We start from the raw sequence: 10929 nt of genomic DNA, 5'->3' as shown, positions 1-10929 counted from the left end.
TGTACTGCCATTTAGAGTGACACCTTTGTTGTGGTTCATATTGACGCCTGGCCTTAATTGTTAATCACATTTCATTTAACTGTTGGTTGGGGGCGGTGGGGTAGCGTAGTGGTAAAAGCGTTCATTCGTCACACCGAAGACCCGGGTTCGATTCCCGACACGGGTACAATATGTGAAGCCCATTTCTGGTGTCCCCCGCCGTGATATAGCTGGACGATTGCTAAAAGCAGCGTAAAACTAAACTCACTCACTCACTCCCCGTTGGTTGGTTTCACACCTAGTTTGTTTACAGACGATTCCGGTTTAACGTTTCCGTTCGAACTTCGGAATCACCACTTAACAATATGTAATAACTGTCTGCTTTGTACGACACCATTAAGACAAGTTCGCCGCCCTGACTGTGGTATTGGTGAGGTGAAATTGGGTTTTACGTCTTGCTTGAGAATATTTCGCTCATATGACGACGTGCATGCATGTGTATGTGTATGTGCGGCTGCTTGTACTAGCCCAGACTTAAGCTGGTTTTATAGTGCTAGCCCACTGAGATACCATGCCGCGGTGAAGCATGAATAACCCAATCAGACACATTATACTGACTCCGAGCCGACCAGTCCTTGTTGTACCCATTAATGCCGAGCGCCAAGCAGGGACCAACAAGTACCATATTTTAACGTCTTTTGGTATGACGCGATCGGGGATCGAACCCGCGACCTTCCGCTCTCCGGGCGGACGCTCTAACCACTACACCACGGAAGCGGTGACTGTGGTATTGAAGCACGTTCACTCATTCAGTGTATTTTACTTACTGTGATTTGTTGTGACGTTTAGTCTTCCCTGTGAACACAGTATAGAAGTGTAAATTATTTCTATCACATACGACTAACAAAGATAGACGACTAAAAACTGTATACATGTACACCATCCTTCCATCAAACAACTGCTCCTAAGTTGAACTTTTTTTCATAATAGAGCATCTTGCTGATTTAGAGTCCTCAAAGTAGCCTACATGTTATATAAGACACCGTGTCGGTTGTGCAGTTCCGACTCCATGAGCGTATCCTGCCCACCGCCGACCCCCGTATCCAGTGTGGGAAAATTAAATACACTTTTAAACCATGCAAGATTATGGCCTGATAAAAATGTCCATCATATTAGCAGCTTAATTATGAAGCCCGTGTCATGCCGACAATATCTTATCCTTATCTATTTTTGTAATCTTTCGTATAGTTTCTACATTCAAATTTCGGGCTTCTGGATTATTTTATGGGCTAGTAACTTTCAGGAATAGCTAGCCCGACTGGCTAGCAAAATGTTGGAAACTTTTTTGCTCACTGCCCCTCTCTCATTCCATGAGCCATGGCACAAATTGAAACTATTATATACTACCCATCAAAGATTTAGACTCACTAAAAACATTCACTCTATGTTATGTATGTATACTAGGCACAAGAAATAAGGGAACCCCCAAGTGGAAGTTATACTTGAAACAATGCTACATAAAAGTTGCAGGCAGATTGCATTCGAACCCAGATCGGAAATCATTATGGCTGACACGACAGTCAGCACCATGTTACCTTTACATGATGCACGTGCACCATGCACCACACGTGCATTCTAGCCTAAAAAACTGACAGTAAGCGTGTCCCTCTATCTCTTGTGAAAATGCCACCTCGACAGTACCTGACAAACGCACAGAAATGGCAGGCCCTTGACATGATAGAGGGTGGACAATCTCAGAATAATGTTGCCCTGTTTTTCAGGAATCCCGAAAGCGTAATTTCCCGTCTCATCAACCTTTAACGTCAGACAGCGGGCGTTAAAATGTGGACCGGTCGAGGAAGACGCCCTAAAACCACCCCCAGACAAGGCAACATCCTGAGAGCTATAGCTCTGAGGAATCGATTTGTCACAGCCCCGGATTTAAAGATGGAATTCTTCAGAACCACAGGAACACGGATTTCGAACTCTACTGTACAAAACAGGCTCCGTAGCAGAGGTCTTAAGTCAAAACGTCCATTCAAAGGCGTGACGATGACAACTGACCACAGACGTCTTCGTTATCAGTGGACTCATTAACGCCAGAGGAGGGGGAACCGGCAATGGCGATATGTGATGTTTAGTGATGAATCCCGCTTTTGTTTGCGATTCACGGATGGACGATTGCGTGTGTGGCGACGCCGAGGAGAGCGTTATGGGAGACCCACGGTACAGGAACACGATTCTTATGGAGGCGGCTCTATCGTGGTCTGGGGAGGAATTTCTTTCAATAGGAGGACTGATTTGATTCTTGTACGAGGTAATTTGACAGGTCAGCGGTATATGGACGAGATCTTACGGCCACACGTGGTTCCAATGGCTCACAGGGCAATTCGAAATTTTGTGTTTCAGGACGCTAATGCACCTCCTCACAGAGCTCGTGTTGCCGCGAACTTCTTGCAACAACAAGGTGTTACAACTTTACCCTGGCCGGCTAAAACCCCAGATCTATCCCCTATCAGACATCTGTGGGATGTGTTTGGGCGTCGAGTGCGTCTTAGGGAGCCTGCACCAGCAAATCTTGATGTGTTAGGTAGAGCACTGCAGCAAGAGTGGCACGTGATTCCGAGAGCGACAATTCAGCGGTTGGTGTCCAGCATGCCTGCAAGGTGTCGTGCATGTATTGCTGCTCACCGGGGACACGCTCGTTATTTAGCATATCTGACATACTTAACGTACGTTTGTGCTGATTAAATTATACATGCTTCACAAAGTCAAGGGGTTCCTTTATTTTTTGTGCCTAGTATATATATGGTTACAACGAAGATGAACTTCTCCACTAACTTGGGGGAAACAACTGCAAACCTTATGCAGATTAATTGCACGAGGATCATGCATCAAACTGCCCAAAAGTATATGCAAATATCGTGCATGTGAACAGCTGCGTTTTGGTGTAAAGTTTTGATAAGGATTTGCCATTTTCAACATTTTCATCATTTATTGAACGCATAACAATACTCTTTTCAACGTTATGAATTTGTTTTACAATACATCGGTTCATGTGTAAACAGTGCCTTTAAACAGTATGGCATATTTTACAAAATTTAGATTAGAACAGTTGCCTGAAGTAAGTGGCTACATGTACACTAGTGAGTCTAAACTCTTGATGGGGAGTATATTTATATCTGAACTCCATTTGATCGTGTTTAAGATACGACTGAAGTATACTCACTGTTCCGTCTGACCAGACACACAGCTGCCAGAGTGATGAGGATGAAGGATGAAGCAAGGGATGAACCAACAACTATGTAGATCATGCCGGGTCCTCCGTCTGCCAACACCAGGTGGAACATCATCCTAACTGTACTTATATATTCCACTGATCTGGTGAACTATTTATAAAATACTACATGTCGTAAAGACGAAGACTCGTGAACAACAACCGTAGTTATACTCACCATCTTTACTCCGAGACGTTGTAGCAGGGGGTGTCGTCACTGTCGCTGCTGTGTCAGTAGAAGGCAAAGATACCTTAGTAGGTGTGTCGGTCCCGTCATCTACATCAACGTTGGGGATATGTGACATACGGTGTGAGTGTAGTTTAACGATACTGACTGTTCGTGTATCGTAGTGAACACAAACTAATTGATTTAGATGCTGAGAAGGTACTGAACAATAAGGAAACCTCACATTTGCCAGAAAGGAATTATATTGAAAATGAGTAGTACAGGGCAGTGTTTGCACAACTTTCATTTGGCAGTTGGCCATCAGGGCCTGCTGCCGCCTGCAGACTTTAAAATCTACAGGCGCGGAATGAAATCTGCAGGTCGAATTTGTTAAATCAAACCAATAAACACAAAATAGTCTACACTGTTTCGACAAAATCAATTAGCGAAGCCTTTGGCCCTGAGACAAGTTTTTATTTGTTAAAGACTGGTGTTGACATTCCTAGGCGCAAAGCGCTGAAATACCAGGAATTGAAACATGGATTGTTCCCGAACGTTAATAAAGAAAACAATTATGGGAAAGAATAAAGTTGAAAACAATTGACAGATAATTTACTGAAGGCCACAAGGGCCAGCAAGTATTTGAAACTGCCGGCCCGACACAATAACAACCGGCGCCGGGGCTTCGGGTCGCCGATGATTTTGAACGCTGGTACAGGGTATTTGATATGGGCAAATCCCATAATAGCCAGGTCTGACCTGACGCATCGGCCCATTTAAACTGTGGTGAACAACGCGACCCTGCGTAGTCACGTGGTCATAATGAACAGTTAAACATAGATAAACGGTTCTCATGCAACGCCTTACACATGTTGAACGTGAACGTGCAATTGGCATGATCCAGGCTGGCCAGTCTACTACGGCTGTTGCACGTGCAATAAGATGCAGTAGACGGACAATTTGTGCAACCGTTTTACGTCCGCAATGTCAACCAGTAACGCATTGTCAAGGGGTCGCGTAACTGTCCAGACAATACGAAGCTGCTTGCGAGCTGCCCATCTGTATGCCCGATGTCCTTATGGTGGGCCGATTCTGCCACAGGTAATCTGTAATGACGCTTGGCACAATTGTACCTGTGCTGGAACCAGAGAGAATGGAATAAGGTTGTGTATAGCGACGAATCACGTTTTACTCTGCAATTTGCAGACGCGTGCGATCGATGCGCACCGTCACGCGCAGATGGTCTGGGGAGCTGTCTGTCTTGTAATTCGTGCAGCGGGATATCGTGACCAGGACCCCGTTTCATAAAGCGATCGTAGCGCTAAGGTGATCGTAGCTCCCATACTTTAACACAGACTTAAGACTGTCGTAACGCCACGATCGCTTGTGAAACGGGGTCCTGGTTCTTGTACCGGAGCAGGTGCCGTCCAAGGCTGCTCATGGTCCAGGCCTTCAATTCCAACATAATGATGCGACACCACGCAGCTATTTTGACACGAAAGCACCTGCAAAATGCGGGTATTGACGTCATGGAGTGGCCATTGAGACCACCTGAACTCAATCACATATGGGACGTTCTTGAAAGAAGTCTTCGTGGCTTGAGAGTTCAACTCAGGAGAGTGCAAGAGCTGGGCGCCATTTTGGCACAGCAATGGCACAGGTTGCCTAATGTTGTGTTCACGGGTGTTAGGCAGTACAAGCGTCAATATGATGGCTAGTTCCGGGGTAATCAAAATGCAACCCTATCGTGGTGACTGTGGGGTGCGCCTTCATGCCTAATCCTGTTTTACTACACGCTCATTACGTACATACACCAGAAACTTATGTGCCCATTAGCATCAAGCTTTGTTCCATGTTAGCATCTTTAGGACATCAAGTTACACATGTGAAGTTTGTTATTGAGTTTAGTATAGTTCACAAGTAGCAAGAAATGACATTTCTAGGTGATCCCAAACCGAATAGGTTTTAACTTCCTTACGTGGCATTTAGAAGCTGGTATGATGAAGAGGAACACTTTGTATGGATAGACAACTTCTTTGTTGCAAGTTGCTTGATACCGCATCCACTGCAGTAGTTCTCCATCCATTAAAAAGTGTTCCTCGAATAGGTTTCATTATCTTAACCCCTAAAATGGGTTCATAATATTTCATTTAAGACCTACTGGGTGCATACACTCCCACACAAGGTGACACCATTTGAGCTTGTGGACATTGTCGACACAATACAGTCATAGTTTTGTGTTTGTATCGGTACAAGGTTTGGCATTTTCAAACCAACACATTATGTCAGTACCTCAGAAAGTATACAGGAAAGAAATGCTCTTTCGATAATCAATCAGAGTAACTGAAGTAAAGGCAGGGTAAAGGTTAATCAGAGATATTACCTGTGTTGGTCTCGGTCTCTGTTGTAGCAGTTCGCACTGTGGAATGGATCAACGATACCGTGGTGTCAGTAGAAACAACTGAAAACAGGAACATGAATTCACATATATCTTGCTCATCAGATACGGCAGATGTTGGGTATGGTTTCCCATGATGATTATAAATAAAAATGTTAGGCATATTCATTCAAACACAGGGTAAGGATTTCCAAATGACAGGTAAGTTCAAAGTTATTCATAAATATTACCGTTTATGGTCACCTCTGCTGCTGTTGTTGTTGATGATGGTGATGCTGTTGTTGGTTGTTGTGTTGAAAGGATCGATGAAGTACTGGAGACGCTGTCATTTTGTATGGAAGCAACTGAAAACACGACCATGAATGCACACAATAATTTGAAGAGACGTATATACCAGTTGTTGTGACTGGAACCATCCTCGGAACACAAGAGTGTAGAGTCCGAATTTTGGCCTACTCTACACAGAAGAAAACGATAGTACCAGGTAGTACAAGGTAGTTAGTATGGGCGAATAGGATAATGGCCAGGTTTACCTTGAAGCATCCACCCATTTCAGCACGCTCTTTACGCAAATAATATATGATTAAGATGGTGTCATATGTTGCCCATCAGATACGGCGATTGTTGCGTTGGTCATCGATAAGAAACTATCAATTTTCAGTCAAACACCGGGTATCAGTATCTTCAATGTCAGCAAGGTACGTGAAGAGAAATTGCCCATTCCATAACCAATCAGAAAAGGATATCTTAATGACAGGTAGGCTAAATGTTAATCATAGATATTACCGTTGATGGTCACCCCTGCTGCTGTGGCGGTTGTTGATGATGATGATGCTGTTACTGCTGTTGTTGTAGGTCGTTGTGTAGGTAGGATCGAGGATATAGTGGAGACGCTGTCATTCTGTATGGAAACAACTGGAAACACGACCATGACTTTAGTATAGTATTATGTGAGATGCATGTGTTCCTGTTGTACCGAGATACGAGCGTTGCCTGGACTCTGCGGAATGACTCATCACAAGGGTACATGTTTAGAAGGATGATATATTCCCCGTCTGAGGAATGACATCAGCAATATGATAATTACACATCAATGATCTCATGAAACCCATCTTGTCAATGTTATACAGCACGTCGACCTTACATTAACCACTAACTCTTCCTTGTGTGAAAATGTTGGGTTATTGCAAAGTATGGTAACATGAACATCACATCATACATTTAATACACATTGTTACTTACCGCCTGTAGCATCGTTGACGACAAACTTCAACATGTTGCCCGAAGGAATCCGATTATACCCTGAACATCCCCAAACAGATCCGTCGTCAAGAGATGAATTTATTTTCAGATTGAGTTGATGTATTGCCAAAAACAGACTCACGTTAAACCGCCCTGTTACATTGTGGAAATGTTCACTATTTCTATCAACGTCGATGATGCTGGAAATGTTAATGTTTGTGCTAAACAGGTTCACGTTATTCCTACTCCAGGTCACAAACCCCAGTGCTGCCCTATCTCGGTGGCTGCACGACAGTGTGACCACGTCCCCGTCTTTGCCTGATGTAGGGGATGCAGTCAGGATGAAGGCGGTCTGTGCCCCAGCTGCAGGATGAAGAACATCTCTCTCAATGTAATGATCGCATCTACGTCACACCATAACGCCTAGCTATACACTAGTCTGTCAACACCTGAACACTTTAAGCTCCGATTTCTCGAAACAAACTTAATCGGGGCCAGAACACTTTAAACTGGAATATAACTACGCACGCTCATTGCAATAATGCAGCATTAAATGTAGGCACGTTTATAGTTTTGTAACTTTATGTATCCACTGAGGATGTTTTAGCAATGTTTATTCCAACAAGGGAGTATTTACTGCTGTCTGCTGATACCTCTGTTAATACCTACACTCCTGAATTGCCTCGATCTCTGTTGGCTGATAGCCTTCAGTGCAACGTTGAACTGTTACTAAACATCTCGTTACAATGGAATAGAAGACCTACCTGCTACAACAGTTGTATCAAGTGCCAACAGGAGAAGAGCGGTACGTTGTAGCGATCCACACATGGCTGGTTGGAGGAAGACAACCTTCACAGATCACGCGTGTTGCTGTAATGTTGAAGTTGGATGCAACAAGGAAGTATACTATCTGAATTATCCTTGGTGTCTTTCATAGTTTTATTGACAGAAAGGGTGGATATATTTGCTGAAGGGAAAATAATTTGCTTGACGAATATCTCTCTAAGATCACAGTAAAAACTGTTTTACATAGCTATGGAACCCTTGCTGCCTTATCTAAATGTGAAAATGCCTTACACTACCGTAAAACCCGGCTGCCTTACTTACTCTACAGTGTAACACGTTCTGTAACTTCTGTAACCCGTGTTCTCTGATACCACTGTGAAACCCATACTGCCTAACACCAATGTGAAACAAGTGTGAAACTATACTGACCACTGTCAAACACACGCTATCTCTTAAACTACCTTGGTGACGTACACTACCGAGAACACCTTGGTGACGTACACAACCGAGAACACGGTGGTGACGTACACCACCGAGAACACCTTGGTGACGTACACTACCGAGGACACCTTGGTGACGTACACTACCGAGAACACCTTGGTGACGTACACTACCGAGAACACCTCGGTGACGTACACTACCGAGAACACCTTGGTGACGTACACAACCGAGAACACCTTGGTGACGTACACTACCGAGAACACCTTGGTAATGTACACTACCGAGGACACCGTGGTGACAGACACTACCGAGGACACCTTGGTGACGTACACTACCGAGAACACCTTGGTGACGTACACTACCGAGAACACCTTGGTGACGTACACAACCGAGAACACGGTGGTGACGTACACCACCGAGAACACCTTGGTAATGTACACTACCGAGAACACCTTGGTGACGTACACTACCGAGAACACCTTGGTGACGTACACTACCGACAACACCTTGGTGACGTACACTACCGAGAACACCTTGGTGACGTACACTACCGAGAACACCTTGGTGACGTACACTACCGAGAACACCTTGGTGACGTACACTACCGAGAACACCTTGGTGACGTACACTACCGAGAACACCTTGGTGACGTACACTACCGACAACACCTTGGTGACGTACACTACCGAGAACACCTTGGTGACGTACACAACCGAGAACACCTTGGTGACGTACACTACCGAGAACACCTTGGTGACGTACACTACCGAGAACACCTTGGTGACGTACACAACCGACAACACCTTGGGGACGTACACTAGCGAGAACACCTTGGTGACGTACACTACCGAGAACACCTTGCTGAAGTACACTAATGTGACAACCCATCTGAAGCAATATTGGACCTTGAGCAACTATGGACTTCATGGATGTACGATGATGAAAGATCGGCCCGGTTACCTAAACTGTTTCAAAGGTTACACAGCCCTTGAGACGGAAGAAGTAAAGATGATGAGAGAAATGATAGATAACACAAAATCAGTTCCATCATCAGTAAAGTGTCTCCAGACAATTGGAATCCAGTGTTTGTTTGGATGTGTGTGTCAGTTGTGATATTTACCCAATAACAACATTTAAAGAAGATAAAGTTTGTCTTAATGTTGAACAACTGTATTCCAAAATCAGCTAAGTTAACGGAATCAATATGAATCAATACGAGTGTATCACTATCACGGTACACAACTGAGTGGCTGTACAAGGCAAAGGTAACACTAGACAAGAGCAGTGATTGTAGCAATGAAGATAGTGATAGTACTATTCAACTCTCAGCAACAGTAATCTACTATTAGTTGGCTAACATCACTGGTGGAAACATTACGTTTAACATTTACGACAGAAAAGAAATGTCTCAGCTCCACGATTCATCAGCGACACACCACAGTTCGGTAACTAAACCTATGTCCACAGTCCCATAATGCATCCGTGGAATGTCGCGTGACTCGTCAGCTTCCTGTGGTTGTACTGATCTGGACTTAATAATAAATAATAATAAGTACGTTTATAATGCGTCAAATCCAGACACAAGTGTATGCTCATAGCGCTACATGAGAGATTCTGACATCACCAGGTTAAGAGATGCTACTAGAAATGATTAGCGTCTATAGAACTGAGTGAAGAGAAATGTTTTGAGGCTGTCTTTGAACATTTGGAGAGTAAGGATTCCTTGAAGATGATCTGGGAGTTTATTCCAGAGAGTGGTGGCATTGTAAGTAAATGATCTCTGACCAAATCGTCTCAGACGTGGGGTTGGAACAGAGAAGAGATGTTGTTGGGCAGATCGGACTGACTGACTGACTGAGTTTGGTTTTAGCCGCTTTAAGCAATATTCCAGCAACATCATGGCGGGGGACACCAGAAATGGGCTTCACACATTGTGCCCATTTGGGGATTCGAACCAGGGTCTTCGGCGTGACGAGCCAACGCTTTAACCATTAGGCTACCCCACCACCCCTGGGCAGATCGGAGGACACTAGATGGGTTTTAGACTTGTTGGAGTTCTGACAGGTAGGAAGGTGCTGACACGTGATAACACTGATACGCCAGTGCAAGCACTTTATACTGAACACGTGCATCAACAGGTAGCCAGTGCAGTTTTATCAGTATGGGCGTGTAACTATTTTTGCTGCAGAATTCTGAATGGCTGAAGCCAGGACATCTGTTCTGTGGTGATGTCACATAAAAGACTATAACAGTAGTCCATCTTGGATAGCACTACACTCCTGACAAGCATATGGGCAGTATGTGTAGATAGCAGGTGCCGGATGCTGCCGATGTTCCTGAGATGACAGTGACAAGCTCTGCGGGTCATAGTGATGTGCTGATCCATCGACAGGTCATTGTCCAGGATAACTCCAAGATTTCTAAAGATTTCTAACACAGTCAGTGGGAAGAACCTGAGACTGTCCAATACTAAGAGATGAAACATTTGCCTTGTTCCGCTTATCACGTGTACCAATCAACATGGCTTCTGTCTTGTCTGTGTTTAATTTCCAACATGTTTGTGTTCATCCAACACTGAATGTTGCTGGTGCAGATACCCATATGAGAGACAGCAATCAAAGCATTCTGAGGCAGGAAGGA

The 10929-nt window shown here is 44.3% G+C and overlaps 2 protein-coding genes across 2 annotated transcripts; both read right to left on the bottom strand.

Annotated features, from left to right (window-relative positions):
- Window positions 1–3147: 3147 nt before the first annotated feature.
- LOC124286104 lies at window positions 3148–6180 on the bottom strand. Its single transcript, XM_046722436.1, has 3 exons — window positions 6051–6180; window positions 3435–3533; window positions 3148–3307 (listed from the first exon to the last, which is right to left on the bottom strand). The coding sequence occupies exons 1-3, from the start codon at window positions 6178–6180 to the stop codon at window positions 3183–3185; spliced, it is 354 nt and encodes a 117-aa protein (XP_046578392.1). The 3' UTR covers window positions 3148–3182.
- A 179-nt stretch (window positions 6181–6359) lies between these two features.
- LOC124286096 lies at window positions 6360–8258 on the bottom strand. The gene is made up of 3 exons (XM_046722427.1): window positions 7827–8258; window positions 7063–7425; window positions 6360–6735 (listed from the first exon to the last, which is right to left on the bottom strand). Exons 1-3 carry the CDS (start codon window positions 7888–7890, stop codon window positions 6590–6592), a joined length of 573 nt encoding a protein of 190 aa, XP_046578383.1. The 5' UTR covers window positions 7891–8258; the 3' UTR covers window positions 6360–6589.
- Between the last annotated feature and the right edge of the window lie 2671 nt (window positions 8259–10929).

This window comes from Haliotis rubra, unplaced genomic scaffold (assembly GCF_003918875.1).
Source record: "Haliotis rubra isolate DU_JTF1 unplaced genomic scaffold, ASM391887v1 Scf376, whole genome shotgun sequence".
In the NCBI taxonomy this organism is placed as follows: Eukaryota; Metazoa; Mollusca; class Gastropoda; order Lepetellida; family Haliotidae; genus Haliotis; species Haliotis rubra.
Note: the sequence above shows the minus strand (reverse complement) of the source record. Positions and strands in the feature narration are given on the sequence as shown.

Excerpts from the sequence above, each read along its gene's own strand:
- LOC124286104 (XM_046722436.1), bottom strand. The coding sequence starts at position 6,180 with ATGGTCGTGTTTTCAGTTGCTTCCATACAAAATGACAGCGTCTCCAGT. Across the intron at positions 3,534-6,050 it reads AGCAGAGGTGACCATAAACG|ATGACGGGACCGACACACCT; the intron begins GTAATATTTATG and ends ACGTTGATGTAG. Across the intron at positions 3,308-3,434 it reads AACGTCTCGGAGTAAAGATG|ACGGAGGACCCGGCATGATC; the intron begins GTGAGTATAACT and ends TGGTGTTGGCAG.
- LOC124286096 (XM_046722427.1), bottom strand. The coding sequence starts at position 7,890 with ATGTGTGGATCGCTACAACGTACCGCTCTTCTCCTGTTGGCACTTGAT. Across the intron at positions 7,426-7,826 it reads TGATACAACTGTTGTAGCAG|CTGGGGCACAGACCGCCTTC; the intron begins GTAGGTCTTCTA and ends TTCATCCTGCAG. Across the intron at positions 6,736-7,062 it reads CGTCAACGATGCTACAGGCG|TTGTTTCCATACAGAATGAC; the intron begins GTAAGTAACAAT and ends TCGTGTTTCCAG.